Genomic DNA, 21276 nt, shown 5'->3' on the forward strand with positions numbered 1-21276 from the left:
AGTAATTAGCCCTATTCTGCAGATGAAGAAACTGAGGCTCACAGAGGAGTGGTGATTTGCCTAAGGTCACATAGCTAATAAGTGGCCACTTACAACCATGATCTGGGCATGGCCCAATGCAGTGGGAACTGTCACCCACTTTAACCCAACAAGCCTGTAAAAGGACCCTGAGACCTTGGGAAAGAAAAGAATGCTTCTCTGTGGTGGGATGTGATCGCTCCTGGGGGGCAGAACTTCAAACCCTTTCCACTCAACGCACTGAAAACATTCTTGAAAGGTCTGAGCTCACAAGTCTGCCTTAGAGAAGACAACACGGAGAGTAGGTTAAATGGCTTTTTTTCTTTATCTTTTTAAAATGGAAACTCCTGGTGTCAGTTTGCTTTCTTTCCATTCGCCTCTTTCTCTTGAAAGAATGTGTCTTCAGAATTTCAGTTACTTGAGGGATTTGCTTGTGTTCAGTTCTGACTGAGCGCCTGGAGTGGCTGCAGGTGGATGTGGTCCATGGCGGGTAGCGGCCATCACCTCGTCTGATATCACGGCACATGACTTTGCTATGATCCCCTCCCTCCATTCATTTTCTGGAGTGTCCCCCAGGGATAGGAGAAGAAATCAAAGCAGATCAGTGCCTCGGAGAAGAGACAAGTGCCTCCCAAGCCGTATGGACAGCACGTCCCGTACCTTCCTTTAGGTTTACCTCCTAACCAGACCTCAGCTTCTTCCTGAGAAGAACTCAGGTGGCCTTTTCAACAATTCAGTCAGTAAGACCACCAAACAAAAGAAGATGGATATACTTTTACAGGCGAGGAAGGACTCAGTTTCATCCTGGTAGGATTTGGTGTCTGGCAGCCGAAGGTGAGGATAGCTATAATTTATTTCTGGATAATCCATAAATCACCAGAGTTAGGAACATTTTTGGGTGAAAACTGAGAATGTGTGACCCTCTGGTCATCTTCCTTCTCTTTCAAATCTCAAGCTTTAGATAACTCAAAGGCTGGTTGGGGCCATGTGACTGTAGAATGCTCTTATTAACTCATAAGGAAGGGAGTGCACTGAGGTATGATAGCAAGCCGTAAAGGGAGGAGGGGGAGAACGCGGCCTCTGCAAAGCTCTTGAGAAACGTAAGTCTCTGCAAGAGCTCAGGAAATGCTGAATGAAAACCGCCTTTCTGTGTGCGAGCTGCCTCCCTGCTTCCCAGTGCCGCGTCTGCAGTAACTACAAACTATTTTGTATGCTGCATTAGCGACGCTGCCTTAGCCGGCACCTCAGCACCACTGAAAGAACGCTGGTGTGATGTTCAAGTCCAGTGTCCTTTTTAATTATTAACCAGAGGCTGTTGAATGAGTCATTCCACCTACCAGATTTTCCTCCCGTGGTTCTATTTCGAGTGACTAGTATCTTAGCGTGTTCCACTGACACCTGAGTTGGTTCTTAGCCAGCTACCCAATCTGCAAAGCCTTTGCACAACAAACAATATTCTCCGGTCTCCAAACACACACAGACTGCATTAAAAAAAACAAAACCTACAAAAAACTTTACAGTAAGCTCATCAGTAAACCCCAGACCCGAAACATGCCCAGTCCCCCTCCGCCAGTCCCCAACTTACCAAGTGGCAGAGCGATGAAGAAGGGGAGCCAACACAAGATGAACATGCCGACCACTATGCCCAAGGTCTTGGCTGCTTTCTTTTCCCTGGAGAACTTAAAAAGTTTGACAGCTATGGAACTCCTGGGGTTGTGGCCCTTGGCCTTGGCACTGCTGAGGGTGTCCTCGTGAAAGTTCTTGGAGTGGATCCTCAGGGTCAGCTCCTTGGAGTTGGACATCTCCTTCATGACTCCAGCCTCCAGGTTCTTGGTGGTCCTCTTGGCAACGATGTAGACCCGGCAGTACATGACCAGAATGACCGCCAGGGGGATGTAGAAGGAGCCCAAGGAGGAGAAGAGGGCGTAGAAGGGTTCTTCGGTCACCCCGCATTCCTTGTCATCGTTGGGTGCCGGTTCCTTCCAACCAAGGAGAGGCCCGATGGAGATGACAGTCGACAAGACCCAGACACTGAGGAGGGCCAGGATGGCCTTCCTCCGGGTGACCAGCGTGGGGTACTGTAGAGAGTAGCGCACCCCAATGTAGCGATCTATGGAAATGGCGCACAGGCTCAGAATGGAAGCCGTGCAGCACAGGACGTCCACGGCGGCCCAGATGTCACAGAAAATCCGCCCCAGCACCCAGTAGCCGAGCACCTCCAGGGCGGCCGAGAAGGGCAGCACGGTGAAGCTCAGCAGAAGGTCGGCGATGGCCAGGTTGACGATCAAGTAGTTGGTGGGCGTCCGCAGGTGACGGTTGCAGGCCACAGACAAGATAACTAGGATGTTGCCCACGATGGCAAAGAGGATGAAGGCGCCCAGCACCAGGCCCACGGAGACGGCCCTGGTGATGTCCAGTTGGGGCAGTGTGGAATTGCTCGAGGTCTGGTTGGGGCTAGTGAAGTTGGCATCTTTCAACTCTCCCCAGTGGGCAGGTGCTGATGTGTTGTGGCCGGGGTCCAGATCGGGATTCATTTTAGAGTCCGCCCTCCATAGCCAGGGAGGTGAGAGGGCTCGGAAGGGCTGCGGCGAAGGCTCCTCAGCTGCCCTGAAACTTTGCTTCCCCCGTGGTCCTCTTCCCAGAGGCTCCCTCCCGGCCAGAAGTCATCTCCCCGGGCAGCCCAGCCCGGCAGCACGTCTCCTGCCTGCACCGAGCCGCTCGCTCGCCTGTCAGAAGGAGGAGGAGGAGGAGAAAGGGGACGAGGCGGCAGCTCCAAGTTTAATGGTCCACGTCAGGCGCGCCGGGCCGGGCTCGCGGGGGAGCGGCGGGAGCCGGGGGCGGCGGGGCAGGGGGCGCCCGGCTCGGCCCGGCCGCGGCGGGTGTGCGGGCGGCGGCGCCTCCGCCCAGCCAGCGCCGAGGAGGGTCTGCTTTCAATGAGCCGCCTCTGGGCTGACTGCACGGCGGTGACATCAGGCGGGGGAGCCCGGCGCCCTGACTCCGCGCGGCACTAGGGGGCAATGCGGGTCCAGCGAAGGCGCCCGCAGCCCCGACGCCGCCGCCGCGGTCCCCCACGCAGGCCGGCCACGCCCCCAGGGCAGGCTCGGGGGGCGGGCGGGAAAGAGCGACCTGAGCGTGGGGATCCCCTCGTCCCCCACCCCGAAGTGGCCCGCTCAGATTCTTTTCCCTCCTATTTCCTCTTCAGTTCCCAAAGTGAGGTGGGGGTGCTTCTAATAGGGGGCGTCTGGAGCCAGCCCCCAGATTTAGGGAGATGGGCAACTTGTGTGGCCCCTAGAAGAGGAAGAATTCGAAGGTTAGGCGAGTGAAGGGGACTCGAGTCAGATCGAGACCAACCCCCATCCTTTCCCTCCCTGTGAAATCTCTCCGGTCTCATAATAAAACTCCGAGGCGTCTCTTCATTCATTCTTCATTCACTCACTCAGACACTAATTCACTCATTCATTCAAAAAGTTGTTAGTCCAGTCCCCGCCGTCTGCCCTGGGTTCTGTTGTAGGCGCGGTGGGCCTAGCAGTTGAACCAAGCAGGCAAAGACCCCTGGTCTCCAGGAGCTTACATGGTAGTGGGAGGAGACAGACAATAAACAAGTAAGTAAGCAAATTAATTATGAGGTGTGTCCTATGCTGACAGGTGTAACAGAGAAAATAAGGCGGGGGGGGGGGGAGGGATGGAATGGTGTGTGTGTAGGGGGCCATTTGAAATTTTAAATGGGTGCTGAGGATGTCACTGAAGTGATATTTGAGTCAAGATCCAAAGGAAATGAGGAACAAGCTAGTGTGCTATGGGAGGTGAGTGTGATGGTGGTAGTGGGGGAGGCTTCTGGGGAAGGGACTTGGGGAATCTGGAGTATTTGTTGATTTTTTTCCCTTTCTGCCCAATATCTATGTTGGACATTCAGCTATAGGAACACGCTCCCAAAGGAGAGAAGGTATGGGCAAAGATACAGAGGGAGAGCCTTCTGTTAGGTGACATTTTTTTTCTTTTGAAGATTTTATTTTCCCTTTTTCTCCCAAAGCCCCCAGGTACATAGTTGTATATTTTTTTAGTTGTGAGTCCTTCCAGTTGTGGCGTGTGGGACGCCGCCTCAGCATGGCTTGATGAACGGTCCCATGTCCGTGCCCAGGATTCGAACTGGCGAAACCCTGGGCCGCTGAAGCAGAGCGCGTGAAGTTAACCACTCGGCGTTAACCACTCGGCGTTAACCACTCGGCGATGGGGCTGGCCCCTGTTAGGTAACATTTATCCAACGGCTAAGTACTTTTTGCATTTTCTCATGACCCTGTGAAAGAAGGACTATTCTCATCAGCATTTCTGTTTTGTGGATCAGACATCAAGGTACAGGGAAGTTTAACTCTTTGCCCAAGTCCACACAGCCATCAAGGAGAGGAGCTGGGACTTGAAGCCCAAGGTGCATCTATCCAAAGTTGAGCACTGGGCTGCTGTGTCACCCTTTCCCCCCAGGAGCAAGGTAGGGGTGGATTTTTTCCCCCCTGGATTTATTGAGCTATAAATGATATAGAACACTGTGTATGTTAAGGTATACGACATGTTGATTTGATATACATATATTGCAAAATGCTTACCATCACAGTGTTAGCTAACACCTCCGTCACGTTACATAATTACAATTTCTTTTTTGTGGTGAGAACATTTAAGATCTACTCTCTCAGCAACTTTCATGTGTATAAGACAGTATTGTTAATTATAATCACCATGCTGTACATTAGATCCCCAGAACTTATTCATCTTCTAACTGGAAGTTTGTACTCTTTGACCAACATCTCCCCATTTCCCTTACCCCTCAGCCCCTGGTAACCACCACTGGACTCTATGTTTCTGTGAGTTTGGCTTTTAGATTCCACATATAAGTGATATTATACAGTATTTGTCTTTCTCTGTCTAACCTATTTCACTTAGTATAATGCCCTCAAGTTTCATCCATATGGTTGCAAATGGCAGGATTTTCTCCTTTCTCTGGGCTGAATAATATTCCGTTGTGTATATATATATACACCATATCTTCTTTATCCATCCGTCTGTTGATGGACACTTAGGTGTCTTCCATACTTGGCTGTTGTGAATCATACTGCAATGAACATGGGAGTGCAGATATCTCTTTGAGATCCTGTTTTCATTTGCTTTGGATGTTTACCCAGAAGTGGGATTGCTGGATCATGTGGTAGCTCTATTTTTAATTTTTAAGAACTCCCTATACTGTTTCCCATAGTGACTGTACCAGTTTACATTTGAGGTAGAGGGTGGATTGATTGTTATAGATGAAGTTGTCTTCCAAGTAGTAAATTTTGGGACCTGAGCTACTAGTGCTGGGAGGGAACTCACATTTATTGAGCTCCTATTGATAGCCACGCATTTACTCATTTTCCTTTACTCTTTACAATAGCCCTTTGAGAGGCATAACCATTCTCTATCGACAGATGAGGAAACGGTGGTTCAGGGAGAGTTAGTACATTCCTGAGGTCACATGGCTAATAGACACGTGGTAGAGCAGTGGGCAGTGATGGGTGGAGATTGACAGGTAAAGCCTATGTCTCCTTTTACTCCTGCCCAGAAGGCTGCGTCTAGGGCTTCCTCCCTCCTGCCCTTGATAATCACTATCACCTGATATTCAGGGGTGGGGAAACAGGAAGTCACCCAAGGTGATTTCCATCTTAGCTCCTCACCCCAGAGGCAGGTTCTTAACCTGTTTTTATTTTTTGGAGGTGGGGGTGGCCAGGTGGTTATCACACACCTGTCTAAGGTTTTAATCTTCTCCCATCAGAATGCACAGACTCCCAAATTCACAAACTAGACAATTTCAAAGGGTTCTTTGAGATTAAGAAACTTACGGTGGAGAGAGTGCTGAAAACAGATTTTTTCTATTTCAGTTAAACTGGCTTAAGTCATGTTTGAAGATGGTAAAATAGGAGATTCACAGGTTTATAGTGATTTAACTCTTCAAGAACTATCACAACCCTGGTTGTCCATCTTCCCATTTTGGAGTTGGTCCAGGGGCAGAGGGAGTGGCGAGCTCCCACTGCTGGTCAGGTGGAGAGCTGGTTATCACACTCCGTTTCCCTGGCCCACAGAGCAGTGCTCCTTCCTCTGGCCCAGTGGGAAGCCACGCATGACAGCCGATCATGACACACAGTGGGAACGTGAGACTGGGGCAACCTAGGCAGCCCGCTGCCAGGGGTCGTCATGAAGAGGAGAGACTGTCCTTGGCCCTGGGCGCCTCATGTACTAATCTGTCTGGCTGGGCTGCATGATCTTTTGAGGACTTCTAGCTTCAGGTGGTCAGCCTCCCTTGCTGGATAAAGTGGCCCCAGACGGCAACCCCATTGCCCTTCTTTCATGCATCATCCACAATGGTAATGGGAGTGAGGTGTCATACAGAGTTCCCACCATTCCCATAGGTCTTCAAGTCTAGGATGATGGCGTTTCTCTTGAACTGGTTTACTCCCAAGCTGGAGCGGGAGGAGGAAAAGAATGCCAGTAAGTTGGCAGAAAGCTGCCGATTAGCACGAAGCAAGGATGTGGGAGGGAAAGAGTGGGACAGAATGAGGAGCAAGTTCTGAGTCCACATTTCGATTGTGGTGGCCCATTTCCCACTTCCCTGGGCATTAATTTCACCAGCTATTGAGCAGCCAGCAACACGCTATTGAATTTATGGGGGCTGTGTCTACATAATCACAGTAAGCAGCTGCAATGTGAAAACTCAGCCTATCAGACATTTCTCTATGGTGGCAAAAGGCCAGGAAATAAAAAAGAGTAAATGTGAGATTCAGAGTTGGTTTATACTTGTTATGAAAGAAAATAGTTTGTTACCTAGATGAGAACTTATGTCTTGATTCGGGTGTCAGAATGTGGAAGAGATTATTGAGCCAGATCTAGAGGATCAAAATCCTTGTAGATTTCAGACACGTTGTCATTTACTAGCATCTTTCACGAAGTAGAACAAACTTCCCACCGTAAGGCGAACAGGTATTAGCCTTAAGAGCAGCCATGGACCAGGACTCCACTAAACAACCTTTGCTAATGGTCTTTTCTTTGCTGCTCCTCCCTTCCCTTCACTGGAGATATCTCTTAATCCCCCTGGTTGATATTTGACCCACGGAATTGACCGTTTGTTTAGGTGTCATGAAAATACAGACCATATTTCACTGTCTCGGTCCTCTCTGGGACACAGCCAAGCACAGAGCTCTGACTCACTGGAGGCTTGGGGAAGAAGAACCTTTTCATTATCCGTCTGATTACATTAGAAGCCTCTGATGTTGCAAACTCCCCTTTCTGTGAGCCCTCCAGGAGAAGCTGCCGCTGAGTTTGACCTGTGGGGAGCCCGAGGCTATGGGAGACTCAGAGATCTGCCTAGGCCATCTATGGGAGGAGACCTCTCACTGGGGATCACGCAGTTTTGTGTGGTTCTCCCTCTCTAGCTCCCTCCAGTTTTCAACTCAACCAGCCGCATACGGGAGCATCTACTCTGTGTAAGCACCATGTGAGGTGCTGTGGGCAAATCAAAGATGAATTAAACCAAGCAAACAAAGCCTACCACCAAGCTAGGTGACATGGAGGATGATGATGATGGTAACGCACCCTTTAGAGAGTACCTATTATGTGCCCCACACGGTGCTAGGTACTCTGTGTGCATTTATTCAAATCTTCACCACAAGGCAAGGTAGGAATTATCCCCATTTTACAAAGGGGGAAACTGAGGCTCAGTGAGGTTCTGTGACATGCTCAAGCCCCTTCAGTGAGTAAGCAGCATTGGTATTCGAAGTGTTGTTGTCTGGCTCCAAAGCTTGTATCCTTTTCTCTGCACCAGACTGAGATTTAAAAAAAAGAGAGACAGCAGAAGGTTCGGTGTTAGCCCTGGAGGAAATTACAGCAGAAGACAGAATGTGATCAGGGTTCTGAGCGAGGCAGAGGTCAGGGAGGGGACAGCAAGGCAAGGATAGGCTAGAAGGTTCCACAGGGGCGCTCCTCAGGTCGGGCTTCCTTGTCTCCCAGACCAGCACTTGGTCTGCGAGGAGTCGAGAGCTGACTTGGATTCTAATCCCCCTTCCATCATTTAATAGCTACTAATGTGACCTTGGGCAGGACAGTAAAGTGATGGAGAGCCTGAACACTGGAATAAAACAGACCTGAGTTTATGTCCCAGTTCCACTAATTTATTAGTTGTGTGTCCTTGGGCAAGTCACCTAACCACTCTGAACCCCAGTTTCTTCCTTTGTGAAATGAAGATCATCATAGTCCCTACCTCACAGGGCTGTAGTGAGGATTAAATTCGATAATGTGTGTAAAGTGCCCAGCACAGAGTAACAACATCAGCCAAGAGCTATTAATTGCTTACTAGGTGTTACACATTGTGCCAAAAAAGCCTTAAGAACATTATGTCATTTAATCTTGATAATATTATGAAGTAGATGCTATTATTATTGACATTTTATAGATGAGGAAACTGAGACTCAAGACCCAAGGCCACGGCACTAGCAGGTGGAACAGCTGGAATACAAAGCATCCCACAAATGAGGCTAAAAATGAAGAAAGAATTGGAGGTGGGAAGCATCTTCTTCATAAGGTACACTGGGGTCTCTAGGGGCTTGAAGGAGAATTTTCGCCCCTTCTGCAGCCCAGGTGGGAGAGATGAGAAGCACCCTTTCTTCTGGGCAGACGACACTGGCTGCAGCAGTGGCATCTCCTCTGCCTCCTAAGGCAGCAGGTCAGAGGTCCCAGGAGTGAGGGATTCCAGCTCCCTCCAGGCAAGCCTGCTTTTCTCTCTGGTCATTACAATTTGTCAATCTTTGGTGAGCGCAAATTCCCCCAACCCAGAAATTCCAGTCGCACCGCACTTCCCGGTAAGGTAGAGAGAGTTCAGTGGCAGCCCTTTGCAGCAGGCTGGTGAATATTCGTTGCCAAGTCATCCAGGGGCTGAATCCACATCACATGTTAGGGGAGAACCTGGGAGCCCTGACTTGGGGGCGAGGGTGTGAGGGCGCAGGGCACCAGAGCGTGGAGTGTGAAAGTCTGCTGACTCTGGAGCTGGAGAACGGGTCCCTTCTTCCTTATGGTCCCCCCAGCTCCTCTGGTGGGACAAGGGAAAGAGATTGCCATCCCCGACCTACCGCGCTGCCGAGTCCAGGGTGAAGGGGAGTGTGCGCCCTTTTCTTGAATGACTCTGGCTCTTCCTTATGGCCATGGGCTTTGCCCATCGCTTGACTCATGATCTTGTGGCGACCCCAAAATTTCTCTAGCAAGGGTCTTTAAGTTGCACTCTGGTTTGAAGCTGGACATGTAGCTGTGTTTGCCCGATGCCCTCCACAAGACAGATGTCGTTGTCCATGTCAAAGACCCAGGGCAGGGACCTGATGGAGATTTTAATGGGGCTGAAGCTCTCCCAAGCTGCCTTTGTATTGCCACTGCCCGGATTGACTTTCTAACCGTATTTGTTGAAACCATCAAAGGTTAAAGCAAAAACATAACAAAACAGACCTTATGGAGATAGGCTCCTTACAGCTGACTTTTCAAGGCACTGGCCTCTCTGGGCTGCACTACTGCAGTCGGGATCACAGACTCCAGAAATGTCAGAATCAGAAGGACCCTAGAGATCCTCTAGTCCAAGGGTCAGCAAACTACAGCCCGTGGGACAAATCTAGCCTTGTGCCTATTTTTGTGAATACAGTTTGTTGGAACACAGCCACGCCCATTCACTTAGGTATCGTCTGTGGGTGCTTTCATGCTGCAATGGCGGAGTTGAGTATATGCAACAGAGACAGACTGTCCTGCAAAGCCTGGAATATTCACTCTCTGGCCCTCCATAGAAAACCTTTGCTGACCCCTCATCTAGTCCAAGCCTCTTATTTTACACTTGGGGACACAAAGGCCCAGAAAGGGGAAGGGTTCTGCCTAAGGCGGAGCCAGGGTCAGCAGCCCCGGAGACTCGGTTCCACCCCCACGACTCTTTCTTGCCACTGCTGTCCTCTGTGTCTGCAGCCTGGCACTGTAGGCTCTGAAGAATTCGAATCCCAGCTTTAGTTGACCAGATGTGCAACCTTGGGCAAGCTACATAAACTCTCTTGGCCTCCGTTTTTTCACTTGAGACCTAGGGATAACGCCTCCTATTCCCTGAGTTAATGCACATATTAGGCTGTTCTGAGAACTAAAGGAACCATAGTCTGTAAGGCTTAGGCTGGGCCCTGGCTCATAAAAAACGCTCAACCAAAGACAGCTACTATTGTGCTGATGTCGTCCGTGATTTTGTATTTATTAATCTTATCCCTCCCATTCTAAGTTTCATAAGGGAAAGAGCTGTCCCTTACTGGCTCTTTAACTTTTTGGGTCCTAGACCTTATTGAGTACCTACTGAAAACTGTGGACACGTTGTTTTACTCCTTACTTTGCCTACATTCCTTATAGGGGCTTCCTCAATGCCAAGCTCCTGGCAGGCCCTCTGATCAATTGGTCTCCACTCTGTTGCTTCTTATTTTCCTTGCCTGAGCCTCTCTCCTGCCAGCTCTATCTCGGTGTATCCTCTTTTACTCTCAAGCAACAGAACTAATCCAGTGTTTTACCATTCATCACAGAGCAGAATTTGAACTGAATAAGATGAGTGGACGCCAGCCTCTCTTGTCGTTTCAGAGTTCACAGCCTAAGATGAATAAGTGGAATGTGCATCTGAGGATGCACTGAGAATTCTCTCTGACATTGATCAGGGATGCGAGTTAAATAAGGAAACAAATAAATACATGATGTACGTCTCAAATTTCCCCATCCTTTCTCTTCTTCTTCTTTTGTACTCTGAACCAAACCATCCCACCCTTTTGGGCGATTTTCACTTGTGGTGGCCACCAAGTTCAGAAAGGTCTAAAGGAAGTGGTGGGAACCTTTTTCCTTGGGGGCATCTAAAAATTGTATCTGGACAAAGTGTTAGAGCCCAGCTTTGGAGAGGAAAGACCAGGCCCCTGGGGAGCAACAAGGAAGTGATGTCAGGGGGTGATTTCTGCCTTCTCATTGCCATTTTCTGGCAGAGGTGACAGGGCAGGACCCTGGGGTTGGGGTGGGCAAGCTTGGGAAATGGCGTGTGGCATCCCAGGGCCCCATGGGCACGGCAAAGGAGGGAGGAGTGTGAGAAAGACGCAGTTTTCTTTGCCCATCTCTATGGCGTACTGAGGAATGCTGGGACAGGAAATGCCCAGCGTTTCTCAGCTATTTACTGGACGCCAAACAGACAGATTTGGAAGGTTGCCTTGGGAGTCCTGAAGAGATGAAGGGAGAAGGAGGAGGAGCCTTGATTTTTCTGCCTCTTGTGGGACTGCCCTGGTAAGTGCTCGGCGGTGTGGGGTATGGGGAAGATTTTGTGGAAACTTCTAGACAGGAGCAAGCTGGTATAATGGCAGTTAGCTGCATGGTGTGAATTGCAGCTTCCTGGAGGGGCCTCCAAATACCTCCCCTGCCCTTGGGAGTGCTATCCATTGAAAGCTAATTAACTTTGACTGAGTGCACTTATGCACTAGGCATTGTGCTAAACGAATTCACAAGCGCCATCTCATTTAATCCTCCAAACAACTCTTTTGTGGAAGACATTGTTGGCTCCAATCTACAGGTGAGGATGCTGAGGATAAGAGAGATTACTTACCTTGCCCAAGATGACTCAGAGATAGGATTAGAGTGGAGTCAGTTTGACTCAAAGCTGATACTTTTCATTTCCCAGATAACCCAAATTTGGCTGTAGGCTGACCTTGCTGCTAAACAAAACTACAGGAATTTCTGGGCAAACTTCAGCAAACCAGGGACATAGATTCAGAGAAGCAGAAGTCGTTTTGGACCATATGCTACTGCACGACACAAACATGAACCCTTCTCTGGGGTGGGGTCCAAGGAGTACATGGCTCCTCCTAACCTCTCCCTAGGAAGCTCAAGTGAGCTCAGGGGCTTGTGTCAAGTCTTAACTCTTCCAGGGAGAAAAGTAGGGGACGTGCTCCGATAATAGTCTCTAAGGACTGCTAAGGTTATTGACCCCATGATGGCACCCAGCTGTTGTCTATCTCAGAGAAAGAGAGAGCATAAATATACACTCCAAAGACAGCATGAGAGATGCCAGTTTGACCTAAGGAAGTAGCTTATTCAACATCAGATCAAATTGTAGTTCCTGCCACTTCCTCGCTCTGTGGCCTTGGGCCAGTTGCTTCATTTATTTATGCTTCTGTCTGTTTCTCTGTAAAATGAGGGTGAGAATGGTATTCACCCCATTGAGTTGTTGTCAGGATTAAATGAGACTTTGTCTGGCACCTGGAAAAGTCTCAATAAATACTAGCTATTGATATTTTGTATCATCATAAAAACATACAACAGGTTTCTCAGTATGGGGAGTATTAACATACAGATTTTCCTAGTTGATTTCTCAGTGATACGTCCAACCCTTTACTTGCCAATTGATGTCACTGATTCTTTTTTTCCTCTGATATAAATAGCCCTAAACAAACAGTGGCTGGAAAAATAACAGTAATACAAGTAATAATAGCTAGCATTTGTTGAGAACTTACTGTGTGCTAGGCTTGCGTTATGTGCTTTCCATGCATTATCTCATTTTAGCACAAGAACCCTATCAGGTAGGCAGATATAATGTATCTGGCTGTTGAGATGCACCTGAAATTGGCTCTCCCACACCTAGAGAGCCCAGGGCTTGTTGGAAATATTTCTTCAAGTGGAGAACTCCTAGCGAGGTTGGAGCCCAAGCCAGTGCTGGTGTTGGTGGGCTTGGGGAGTGGGGTGTGGTGGGCAGTGGGCCCTGTGAGCTCGCTGTGCAGAGGGAGAGGGAAAGGGCAGGTAGGCAGCCGGCTCCCAGCCTATAATTCTCAGCCACCGGTACAATTAGTGTCAACAGGAATTTTCCTTGTGTATCCTACCAAAGAGGCTCACAGACTATAAACCATCATATCAGAAGCTGACCGTTTGTGCCCTAGAAAAGCGAGGAAGGAAGGGGTTGCATGTGAACCTCCCCCTGCCCCCGATACTGCAGAGGGGACCAGATCCATGAGAAGGGGAAGAAGAGAAGGAGGGAAAAGGGCAGGGAGCAGACTCCAGTGAATACATATTTTCAATTAAATTCCAGGGGTTGAGTGGAGACACGAAAAAGAAAAAAAGCATTCTGTCTGGAGCTGTTTTCTCTCAAATCAAGCTGGGGAACTCGTCCCTGGAACAGCTGGACCAGCTCCAAGTGTGAAAGTTCGGTCCTTTGTTGTCGCCTGAAAACTTTAGAACGTTCCGTCACTCAGTCTGGGGGACTGTCCACGCTGCCCCTTCTTGGTGCTGCTCCACTGGGAGCCTGGGAATTTAGAAAGAAATATGGAGCCGCTGAGCAGGCAAGGTCTGCCTAATGCAGCTAGTGATGCTTAAACTTTTCCGGGTATAAGAGTCACCTAGAGGGAGCCTTAAAATGCAGATTCCTGGGTCCCAGCCCCAGATATTTTGATCCAGTAGGTCTGCAATGAGGTCTAGGAATTTATATTTTTTATAAGTAACCCAAGTACTTCTACTGCAGAGGACCGGCAGACCACATTGTGAGAAACGTCATTTTCATCCGTCATCCCTATTTTATAGATCATCCAATGGAGGCCCAGAAAGTGCAAACGGCTTGGCCAAATGTCTCATAGAGAGGGTTCTTGTAGGGTCTAGGTCTTAAACTCAGATTTTCTGATTATCATCAGTCCTGCTAGTCTTGCCTCGGCTGGCCCATTAAAAATGACTTCGGCTTCCACTTGCTGTGGCTTACTCCTTACCAGGGGCCTACCAGTTCTTCATACTTCTCTACAGGCATTATCCCTCAGGGAAGACTGTCTTGCCCCTCCCCACCCCAATCCAAGTGAGGTTCCTTTCTTCTCTGCTCTCAGAAAACCACATCCCTCTCTTTCATAGCGTTTACCGTGGTTTGGGGTTACGCACTCCTCCATGTGATTACTGGATCGATATCTACCTCCTTCCCTAGACTTCAGGCTCAGTGAGACCAGGGACAGTGCTGCTTTTTGCTCATCCAAGGGCCTGGCACAGTGTCTGATGGATAGTAGGTGCTCAATACATATTTATTAGATAGTAGGTGAGTGAATGAATGAATGAAAAGAGCAGGTGGATTTCAGCCTTAACTGAAAGTCAAAATAAAGCAAAGTTTGTGAAACTTTTGTCTTTCAATGTTTTCTCTTTTTAGACATTTTTGTTGCTGTTCTTGTTTTTGGCTCAGCCTGTTTGGTCCCAACTGCCCATCCCACCTCTGAAACCAGAGTTTCCTAGAGGCAAAATTGTGTAGGAGGAGGTTTGCTTTCTTTCATTGTCTTTTTTTTTTTTTTTTTTTGGTGAGGAAGATTGGCCCTAAGCTAACATCTGTTGCCAATCTTCCTCTTTTTGCTTGAGGAAGATTGTCACTGAGCTAGTGTCTGTGCCCCTCTTCCTCTCTTTTGTAGGTGGGACGCCACCACAGCATGAGCTGTGTATAGGTGCGCATCCGGTATTGAAACCTGCAAACCCTGGGCCACTGAAGCAGGGCATGCAGCAAACTTAACAACTATGCCACCAGGCAGCCCCCAACTATTTCTTTAATCTTTCTGTTTCTTCACTGAATTTTGTGTTGGGGATCCATTCTCCTCTGTGTAACCCTTCCTTCCTTTCAACTCTAACCCCTGCCCAAGATCCCAATGCTCCCATGTTGCCTCCGGCCCCCTCTAAATCCTGACCTTTTCTAACCTTCTGCTTCTGGTCAAGGTCTACCAGTCTGATGTCCTGTTTCCTGAAGATCCCGTGAGTGTTAGGCCAACTCTTCAAAGTGGTGGCTTCCTGCCAGCGATGGATAATGGCCTAAGGTGTGGCTCCTCCTCCTCCCCTTTAATCTGAACTAAGAGCATCACTTTCTTAACCAAAGGTGTGTGCTCCAATGAGCTGGTCAAACCTTTGATATTAGGGATCATCCTCTAAGGGGCCCAAGAAGCACTGATGAAGGGGGCGGGATTCTAACGATCAGCAAATATTGACTGAGCCCTGTGTTAGGGTCTGAGGGACACACAAAGTTGGATAAAGGGCATTTCTTCCTCTCAAGGATCTTTCTGGGGAGGCAAGTCATGAACTTGCATTCAGTAACTGTGTGGCAATTAAATAATACTGCAAGAGACTTCATTGTCTAGTTAACTGCCAAACAAATGATCGCAGCCACGAATGCTATGGGTTTAAATCAGACTGTGTGTATAGTCCACTTTGTGCCGGGCCTGACACTTGGTAGTGATGCGTCATTCTCAGTGATGTTAATCCTTCTTCCCTCTGAGGGAGGCAGAGATTTTCCAGGGCTGGAGTAGGTTAGCCCTTCTCCACTGAGGAGGGGTGTTCTCTTTGTGGTTCTGGGGAACATGTTGGCGTGTGAAGAAACTTTTTCAACTCTCTAAATGTGCCCATTGGCATCCGGAATGGATTCCTATTTAGAAACAATTATTCTCTTTGCATTCAAGCAGGTCCTCTAGGACCCAGCTGCTCCACACCTTTCTCCTTGCTGTGGTACGTAGAAGGACAGAGGCGTCCTGAATCAGAGCTGGGAGGGACCGTAGAGGTGGTGCAGCCTTGCCCTCATTTTACAGATGAGGAAACCGAGGCCAGAAAAATGACATGAGCCTGGTCACTCAGAGCCAGAACCAGGACTGAGGGCTCCAATGTCCAGCCCAATCATTTAATCACTAAACAAATGAAAATAGCTTTTAAAAAATTATCAAAGTAAATTGTGCTTATGGTAAAGCTATGGAAAGATACAGAAAACACAAGAGAAATCATCCTTTATTCCGCTATCCAGAGAGAGCATTCCTGTAAACGTTTTGGCAAATGTTTTTTAGACTTTACACACACACGCACACACACGCACACACACATGAGTGCATCTTGTTTGGGCTCCTAGCTTGTGCTCAGCCTCCCTTTGTACCCACAGCTGTCCCCTGAGTCTGACCTCTCAGACCCGGCTGACCCTCCCCTGCCACTCCAGGGTGGACTCCCAGAGCCAGCGAGAGCCCGGGGACTCTTGTGCCATGGGATCTGAAGATGAGGGGACCTAAGGTTTGGAGCAAGGTCTGGAGGCCTTCCGGCCATCGTGCGACCCCAATGAGGGTGCCCGTCTGGCTGTGGAGCTGAATGGAGCTGACTGATATCGTCCGTCCTTCCCACACGCTCCCACAGGAGTTACCAGAATAATCCGCATGCTTTAGAGTGGCTAGTTGGCTGTTACCAGTGGATTCAATTCTTAGTAGAAGGACTTTAAGTCAGTTAATCCCTCTGAGTGGAGTTTGCTCATCAGTAAGATGGGATGGTGCTGGGGGATTACAGTGAGGACAATATACCACTGCTAATTACATTTGCAGCAGCCTCTGGTTAATTGTTTGCTGTGGTCAGGACTTACGCCAAGCAGTTTAATGTACTGTTTCATTTCATCTTCACCCCCCCAGAGAGTGGAAAGGGGATCTGCTTATGACTGCTTGTGTAGTGGCAGGACTGGAGTGCAGGACCAGACTCCAGCTGTCCTCATTCCTCTCACAGTCATTTTGCTAACTGATCGCCTCTGCCTCGTTGAACGTGTGGTAGGGGCATCTTGGTGCTTCTCAGGGCCTCTTGGCCGGGGGCTACCCTTGCCCTCTACAGGGGACAGGACAGGGGTTCCAAACTAGAGCAGGAAGCGCCTGCTGGGCTGTGGCTGAGGGGGCTGGGACACTGGCCAGACCCCTCTCTCTGTAGCGCCCCTTCCTGGCTGTGCCTCAGGGTTCCCTAGGTAACCACAGGAGACATGGCACGGATTTACAGCCCCACCGAGCAGGTACCTGACGTGTTCTGTCTGAGAGTGGTGGTGTCCGGTTCCCAGATGACTCACTGGGAGGGGAGCAGATACACTTGGGCAGCAGAGAAGGAAGGAAACCCCCACTTCTCACCTCCCACAAACAGAGACCGAGAGGAATTGCTCCATCACACAGACCATTACAAAGGTAGCTACTCAAGGCTTCACTTTCTGGCTGGGAACACTCAAGCCCTACTCCATCCACTCCTCCGTTTATTGCATGAATGTGGTTGAACTTTGTGCCAGGCCGTGTTAGATCAGGTGGGAACACAAAGACGGGAAAAACACAGCCCGTGCCGTCAACAGTGCTATTGACTAAACAGGTGGGTAAGATGTGGAATAGTTTGTAATTCCAGGTGGGATGTTACAGTGTGGGGCCCCCGAGGGCTGGCAAATCAATCACTGGTATTTAAATAGGTTCAATTTCACTTCACTATTTAGCATCCACTAGGTGCTGAGGACAGCTGAGAGGAACAAGGAACCCCTCAAGAAGCTTTTAGAAAAGTTTTGAGTTTTTTCTCAAGGTAACATTTAGTTGATTTTAAGAAAGTTGAGGGGCTGGCCCTGTGGCTGGGCGGTTAAGTTCGCACGCTTTACTTAGGCGGCCCAGGGTTCCGCCAGTTTGGATCCTGGGCGTAGACCTTGCACAGCTCATCAAGCCGTGCTGAGGCGGCGTCCCACATAGCACAACCAGAAGGACCTACACCTAGAATATAAACTATGTACTGGGGGGCTTGGGGGAGAAGAAGGAAGGAAAAAAAAAGATTGGCAACAGATGTTAGCTCAGGTGCCAAGCTTTAAAAAAAAAGTTGAATGATACAGAGAACCTTCTATAGCAGGTTCTTTGGTTCATGCTCGTATTTAGCAAGTTTGTATTTTTAAAGTATTGTTCCTATTGGGATCCTATTTGGCTCCTGCTGGAGGTGGGAGGGGATACGCCTGCTGAGAAGGCCCCTCACTTCCCCTCTGACAAAGGCGAGCACGCTGCCATAAGGCAGAAGGGAGAAAAAGATTTCACTGGGTTCTTGTAGAGAGTGATTCAGCTTTGGTCTCCACTCCTTGGGCACTTGTTGGAGGGCCTAATACGTATTTTACATAATGAATAATTCTCCATTAATGTGCCTACTTAAAAATAATACCAATACGTCCATATGCAGGTTTTCTCTTTCAGAATAGTCACCTCAGGAAATAGTAAGCTTCTTTCAATAATCCAATTAAAATGACTTTTTTCTCCTCTTTCAATATTGTTCTCAAACCAACGCACATTCTTGTGGTCGTTGTGGTGGAGTCAAATACTCATTATTTGAGAGCGGGTATGACTTTTAGAAACAATCAATAGTTCTTATGACGGCACATAGTCCTGGCCCTTGGCCTGTCTGCCCCAGATCCCTTCCATGACTTCCCTTGTGCTGTTCTATATGGCTGGGGCTGACCCCTCACCCTCCAGGCTGCGGTTCCCAGGCTCCCTTGTCATCTGGCTTCCGGCCAAATTTGATTAGTGTGGGGCATGGAGGAGAGAGAAAACCAGGAGAAACCAGGACATTTCTCTCTCTTTCTTTGCTGGGGGCTAGTTCTGGTAAAGGTTCATCACTTCCATGGCTCCTGCTTCACCAGACAGGTCCAACAGTATAAATATATGTGTATATATTTCAGTGGCTTGCCGTATACCAGCATGAACTTGCTATAAAATACAATAGAAAAGAGACTTCACTCATGATAGTAACCAAATATGTAATACTCAGGAATAACTTTAATAAGAAATGTGTAAGATCTATATGGAGAAAGTGACACAACTTTAGTGAGGAGCATGAAAGAGGACTTGAGTAAACGGAAAGGTATATTATGCTTCTGGGAGGATAGTGAAGATGTCAATGCCCTACAATTTAATCTATTAATTTAAGGAAATTCCATTCAAAATATCAATGGGATTTGGAGGGAACTTAACGAAATGATTCCAAAGTGTTTCTGGAAGAATAAATACTTAAGAACAGCCAAAAGCATTTAGAAAAAGGAGGGTTATGTGGAGGAAATTGCCCTACCAGATTAAAATGCTTGAAAATGTGACTGTAGGTGAAACAGAGTGCTACTAGCAGAGGGTGAGGTTGGCAGATCCTTGGAATAGAATAGATCATCTAAAACCAGATCACTGGAATAGAATAGGTCATCTAAAACCAGATCCACTGGAACAGAATAGATCACCTAAAACCAGATCATTGGAATAGAATAGATCTTTTAAAACCAGATCCACTGGAATAGAAGAGATCATCTAAAGCCAGATCCAACTATGCATGAGAATGAATATGTGATAAAGATGACACTTCCATTTTTCAAAAAGGTGTCAATTTTGGATATTTGGAAAATAAAAGTTAGAACTTTACTTTTTACCTTCCATAAAACATAGATTCCAGATAAATTAGAGATTTAAATGTAAACATCTAAATCATAAAAATAGTAGAAGAAAGTATAGGTGCATGTTTTTCACTTCTTAGGGTTAGGGAAATTCTTTTCAACAATGGTATCAACATTAGAAACTATAAAAGAAATGAATATCGGGGCTGGCCCCGTGGCCGAGTGGTTAAGTTCGCGTGCTCCACTGCAGGCGGCCCAGTGTTTCGTTGGTTCGAATCCTGGGCGCAGACATGGCACTGCTCATCAAACCACGCTGAGGCAGCGTCCCACATGCCACAACTAGAAGGACCCACAACGAAGAATATACAACTATGTACCGGGGGGCTTTGGGGAGAAAAAGGAAAAATAAAATCTTTAAAAAAAAAAAAAAAGAAATGAATATCGATATAAATAAAAATGTAAAACTTATGTGGCAAAACCTCCCACGTTACCAAGATAAAACACAAAGGATATATCAAAAACAGGTTGTCAACATATAAGAATAATAGATAATTAATATTCTAGATACTTAAAAAGTCCTTATAGATCAATCATGAAAAGATAAATAACATCTAAATAAAAGTGTGAAAAGGGCATGAATGGATAAATCTTAAATAAAACATATGTATGACCAATAGTCACATATAAAGTTGTAGTAGAAAACAGTAATAGGGGCCGGTCCCGTGGCCAAGTGGTTAAATTCGTGTGCTCTGCTTTGGTGGCCCAGGGTTTCGCCAGTTCGAATCCTGGGTGCGGACATGGCACTGCTCATCAAACCACGCTGAGGCGGCGTCCCACATGCCACAACTAGAAGGACCCACAGCTAAAAAAGTATACAAGTATGTACTCGGGGGCTTTGGGGAGACAAAGGAAAAATAAAATCTTTAAAAAAAAAAAGAAAGTAGTAATAAAATAAATGCAAATTGCACAACAATGACATCAGGTTTTTACCTTTTGGGCAGATGGAAAGGCATAAAACTAAGTCTGAAAAGTCTGAAAAAGGTAAAGGAAGACTGTCTCATAGAGTGTTGGGAGACGTAAATTGGCACATTTCTAAAGGGCGTTTGAGAATATGAGTCAAAATGAAATATGTATACCCTTTAACACAGCAATCACACTTCTTGGTGTTTACCTTAAGAAAACAAGCAAACAAATGCACCAAGATCAGTTCATCACAGTTTTGATATAAAAGCAAATTCACACACATGCACTCACACCTAATAGGAAGCAGCCTAAATGGCCACCAGTAGGGAACTGGTTAAGACATAACACATCACACAGAGAACACTCTAGAGCCATTTAACTGTTAATGATGTAAAATTGTGACGTTTGGTATATTTAATGACATTCTGTGCATAAAGTATTGGAAGTGAATGAAACCACGATACCAAACTGTACAAACAGTTAAAATGTACTTTTATAATATGTAAATGTTTGGATGATTTAAAAAGAGGTAATAAGCATATATACAAATGTCTTAGCTGGGATTATGTCTGAATAGGTGGAGGGATTATGGGTGATTTCATACTTTTCCATATTTTCTAAAAGTTTTCTTTTCTTTTTTAAATAATAGACATGTAATTAACTGTCCCCTTCTCCTCAGAAAATAACCATTTGAAAGGCAACGTCAGTTGGAGCCAAGTCTGTTAAATAATGTAGGAATCAAGATGGAAGGCTTTTTTATTTAGAAGTCCACTAAAGCTGCACTTCCCATTTTTCCACAAACTTTTTGGCCCATTTTGTTTCTTCTGTTAAAAATACTCTTTCCAAGCTGACTGCCTCCTGTAATTCCAATCCTCTTCACCTATTAAAGTCCCACCCAGCCCTCGAGGATTCGCTAAGTCCCTGAGGTCCTCTCCTGGTCCTTGCAGCCGGATCTGCTTGCTCCTCCCTCAGCTCCGCCACAGCTCCATGGACACAGCTCTGGCACAGTCCACACCTGCGCCGAGCGTCATGGTTTCTTGGGAACGTCTTGTTCCATTCCTTTCCCTTCACAGGGAAAACAAGGTGGA

At 47.4% G+C, this 21276-nt stretch overlaps 1 protein-coding gene and 1 long non-coding RNA gene across 2 annotated transcripts in view; one reads left to right on the top strand and one right to left on the bottom strand.

Annotated features, from left to right (window-relative positions):
• LOC139046142 (uncharacterized) overlaps nucleotides 1-1595 on the top strand; it is a 45559-nt gene extending 43964 nt beyond the window's left edge. The window contains exon 3 of the long non-coding RNA XR_011505738.1: nucleotides 1-1595. This exon is cut by the window's left edge and continues 26434 nt beyond it. This is a non-coding gene — a long non-coding RNA (uncharacterized lncRNA).
• The window catches only part of ADRA1B (adrenoceptor alpha 1B), a 49113-nt gene extending 46122 nt beyond the window's left edge, over nucleotides 1-2991 (bottom strand). The window contains exon 1 of the mRNA XM_014842729.3: nucleotides 1604-2991. Within this exon, the coding sequence (XP_014698215.2) occupies nucleotides 1604-2552 (949 nt within the window). The 5' untranslated portion in view covers nucleotides 2553-2991. The remainder of the gene's footprint in view (nucleotides 1-1603) is intronic.
• Between the last annotated feature and the right edge of the window lie 18285 nt (nucleotides 2992-21276).

The sequence above is a fragment of the Equus asinus genome, chromosome 9 (assembly GCF_041296235.1).
Source record: "Equus asinus isolate D_3611 breed Donkey chromosome 9, EquAss-T2T_v2, whole genome shotgun sequence".
Classification (NCBI taxonomy): Eukaryota; Metazoa; Chordata; class Mammalia; order Perissodactyla; family Equidae; genus Equus; species Equus asinus.